The following is a 4,284-nucleotide window of genomic DNA, read 5'->3' as shown; positions in this document are numbered from 1 at the left end:
CCTCCCAGCCTGTGGTTTTATGATGCCCGTTGGCTGAGTTCTCTTCAGAGGTGCCAACTCTGGTACAGAGAATAAACCCAAGCGATGAGGCTTCTGCTGGGGGCACGTTGCAATTCTGGGAGTTGCTAATTAGAGGGGAGAGACCTCTGGTTGGGAGAAGGGGTGGCTAGGAGCAGAAAGGGCTGTGTCACTCCCTTCCAGGCCGTGACTAAAGGCCATCACCTGGTTAAAATGTCCCCATCTCAAACCTGTCCAGCGGGGCCAAGTGCAGGCAAGAGGGAAGACGTCAGAGAGTGCGGTTGCCCAGACTTGGCCTCACCTCATCTTCTGAGTGTTGGTTGCACAGGGTTAAGCTTGGGACTGGCCAGGGTCTTTCATTGGTTTAGAAAGAGGAGTGTGCAAGCTGGAGGCAGGGTTGGTAGAAGAAGGGGAAACAGACAGATATGAGTATATCTGATCCCAGGAAAGGTCTGGAGGACACTACTAAAGGGAGGCTCCTCATATAAGGACAAGCAGTATTTGATAAAGTGGCTTCATCCAAGTATCCCCAGCCTTCTGCCCAAGATGAGCCAGAAGATTCATAGGGGAAGGGTAGAGCAGGGCAGAGAGCAGCAGAAGAGATGTGGGGCATCTCCTTAGACAGCACAAATGTGCTTCATGGCCGGCCCAGACTCCCGCCGATGGGGGAGCTATGTCTAGAATATCAGAGCTCTTCTCCCAAGTGGGGAGCATGAGGCTCTCAGGGAGCCCCTGTGGTGGGACCAGAAGGAGAATCTGGGAACCAGTTCTGATGTTCCCATCAGCTGTCAAAAAATTTATTGCTTTAATTCCCAAAGCATTCTGGGAATTGGTTCTATTTGCTCTGTATCATTTTACAGGTGGGGAGTCAGGAAACATATTGTGAAAACAGATGAACTTGGACGGAGGGATTTCGGTTCCCCATAATCTGCCTCCCAAAGTGACTATGAAACCTTGTGCCCTGCTTCTGCTCTTGCCCCTGATAATTGGGGGTCTGATCCCAGCTCAGTCACTTTCTACCTGGAAGGCAAGTCGTCCCACCATTCTGAGCCTTGATCTTCTCAGGCATTGCGTGGTGGGCTGTGTGAGGATCAAAGATAACAGATGTGGCCTGGTTCTGTGCCAGCCGCATTATCAGTGTTCAGGAAGCTGTTCATATTGGTCTGAGTAATAGTAGGAAGCACTCACTTGGTGCTCACCAGGCGTCAGGAGTCCTGCTCAGCAATTTACACACTACTACCCATTCATCCCCTTAGCCTATTTCCCAGATGACACGGAATACAGAGAAATTCGATGTCTTGCTAGTATGTGGAGAGCTGGGATTTGAATCCAGGTGGGCAGGCTCCAGAATCCATACTTGTTCTACTGCCTCTGTCCACAGGTACAATTTATATTAAGGCTAGAAACAAACCCTCTTTCCTAGCGCAGGTAAAACTTGTGGTATTGACGTGGTTTGCCATGGAGTCCCTTCCTCTCTCCCTGAGCTGCCCCTTTCCTTTTGTGGTGGGCCAGACACCCAGAACCCTTCAGATTTCCCACGTGTTTGCCCCTTGGCTCCCATATGCCTGGTGTGGCGCGAGGCACTCTGACTACATTGTCTCTTCCCCTCCTCTGGGCGCTCTGTGAGGCGGATAATCCTCTCCCAATTTACAGATGGGAAATCGCACGCTTTGAATCACCCAGCGCGGCCTCCCTTTTTCGAGAGTCCTGTTTTCTGGGGGAGAATGTTCCAGCGAGGGGACTAGCATGCAAGGAAGCTCTGAGGCATCATGGCCCTTTGGAGAATCTGCAAGTGTCTACATGGTAGGCACAGGAGGAGAGGAGGACTCAGGGAGCGAGGAGACCTGGACTATCCTCTCTGTGTTCAGCACAAGCACAAAGGGCTGTGGTGACCCTGTTCATCCTCACACCACCCTCCCATTAGTACCTGCCCTGGTTACAAAATCTTTCTATTTACTTCTGGGTCTGTTTCCAGGGTGGGCTCAGGGAGACCAGCGGTCCCATGAGTGCAGATGGGGGAAGCCTAGGCCTTATTCTCCGGGTCCTCCTCTGGGTTACAGTGAATGTAACTCGATTTCTAGTGATGCAGATCACAGGATGGGGCTTCTTGCGAGAAAGGCGCCATGTCGAGGTAGCGTCCAGGAGGAGGCTGGGCTATCTTGGGGCGACATGAAGGCAGCCTGAAGACATACTGAGTGAGGCACAGGAGGGTTTGTCACCGAGGGGGAGGAGGAGGAAGATGCTGGCAGAGAAATGGAGGTGGTCATGGTACCCTCCTCACTCCTACCCCTGGGATCAACAGGCTGAGTGGATCACAGCCAGCCAGCCCATCCCGGCTAGCTCCTGTTTGAACTCACCTCTATGGGTTTCCTTCTTGACTTTCAAGTAAGAATCTGGTGGCCATTATGATGTTCTTACCTCCCAAGGCTCTGAGAATCTTTGCCTCAGTGAAGAAGGGTCAGCCCCATACTCTAGAGTTGTTGTTCCTGGACCCAAATTATCCAGATTTCTGATCGCCAGTCTTGTGCTCTGAGGCAGAAAAAGCTGTGAGTTCCATGATTTCCAAAATGTCCACAGCTCCCCTGTATCTACCCAGTCTTGAATGAACACGAGTCCGAGAAAGTGGCCTTAGTCCCGAGTCTCGGCTGGAGGAAGCCTGCATTCCCAATTCAGAGGGACCCCAGCATAGCAACTCTGTGTCCCGGAATTTCCAAGAAGTCTTGATTTCAAACAGCCTGCTGTGTTGGGAGACCATGTATTAGGCCAGTGCCAGATGAATGTGTCCTGATTTTTGTTTCAGAAAATATGGTCAGCATAAGTGGAGAGAGAGAAATTGGAAAGGACAGTAATTGGAACCTGGTCCTGGACATGAGGTGGAAACCACAGAGACAGGCTCCGTTTCAGTTTGCTTAACAGCAGTGATCATAGCCTATCAGGGTAGAGAGGCCGTCAACGTCAAGGTCTTGTTCAGCCTCAGTCTTTCCATAAACATGTCCTGGCTGCTTTGCGTGCTGGCTCAACGTCAGAGAGACAAAGGTCTGAATCCTAGCTGTGCTACTTCCTAACTATGACCTTGGGCAAGATGCTTAACTTCAATCTCCACACGGTGTAAACCTGGAAAAATAATGGCACTGAATACTGCAGGGTTCTTTTTAGGGTCAAACAAACAAATGACTAGAAATGGATTAGCCCGGCATCTGGTTCCATAATGGTTACCGTACCCTTCTTCTTCACTGTGTGTGTGGCACTGTGCTGGGTGAGGGGACACCGGAGTGAACAAATCCTGGCGTGTGGAAGACACTGCTCATTGCCTGCTCTTTGTCCAAGCTGTCACCCACCCTCCTTCCCTCTCTCCTTCTCTTTCTCTTCCCTTCTTCCCTCCCTCCCTCCCTCTCTTCTTTCCATGATGGGCCCTTGTTTATTCAGGGTGGCACAGTATCCCTCTAAAACCCACTGTGTCCCCATTTTCTTTTTTTCAGGTTTTAAAAACTTTGTATTTGCATTATTAAAAAATTGTGCATTCTAACAATTAAAATTACTTTAACAACAACAACAACAACAAATGGCACTCTGATGAAATTGCATTTTACAGCCTTCAGGATACCTGGGACCAGCTTGGTGTTCACTCTAGATTTCACTGTCATCCCACCCAGCTTCTGCCTTCACCAACACGCAAGTTCTTTTCCTTCCCTACCAGCCAGCCAGGCATAAGGGAGAGGCAGGTACGGCCTTTGTTGTCAGTAGTTCTGATGTGAAAGAGGGTAGCACAGGCATCTTAGACTTGATCCAATCTCTTTGCATCTTACAAAGTTAAATGGCTAAAAGAAGTAAAATAAGAAGGCAATGCTTGTGGAATGGCCAGTGCGTATTGGCGGTGCATGCCTCATTACGATTCGCCGGCTTGCTTCTTCCCTTCAATGGTTTCTTTTGAAGGCTGTGGATTTTTCTCTTGCGTTTCTGTCTTCTTCCATTTCGACTTACTGAATTTCTCAATCTCAGCCACATCGGGTTTGTTAGACATGGTTGCAAAGGAAGCAGAGTGAGACATGCGAACGAGTGGAGTCAGATCTGCTCAGTGGTGGTCGCGGAGTCCCCATTTTTTTTTTTCTGATGGAGAAGATGATCATCTGATTGATTTGGGCCAATGAAATGTAGGTGGGAGTCATTGGGTGGAACCTAGCAAGACTCTTTAAAAGGAAACGATGCTAGAGGTGGAGTAGCCACCTCTGACAATGATGGGACAAGCTTGATGACAGAAGCCATCAT

The 4,284-nt window shown here is 49.6% G+C and overlaps 1 protein-coding gene across 1 annotated transcript; it reads right to left on the bottom strand.

Annotated features, from left to right (window-relative positions):
• Positions 1 to 3,904: 3,904 nt before the first annotated feature.
• On the bottom strand, positions 3,905 to 4,039 carry LOC308495894 (thymosin beta-4-like; the record flags this gene model as incomplete). The annotated part of the gene is made up of 1 exon (XM_081044394.1): positions 3,905 to 4,039. The coding sequence occupies one exon, from the start codon at positions 4,037 to 4,039 to the stop codon at positions 3,905 to 3,907; it is 135 nt and encodes a 44-aa protein (XP_080900520.1).
• Between the last annotated feature and the right edge of the window lie 245 nt (positions 4,040 to 4,284).

Source organism: Rhinolophus hipposideros (genome assembly GCF_964194185.1).
Source record: "Rhinolophus hipposideros genome assembly, chromosome: 3".
In the NCBI taxonomy this organism is placed as follows: Eukaryota; Metazoa; Chordata; class Mammalia; order Chiroptera; family Rhinolophidae; genus Rhinolophus; species Rhinolophus hipposideros.
This window is presented reverse-complemented; position numbering and strand designations above follow the sequence as displayed.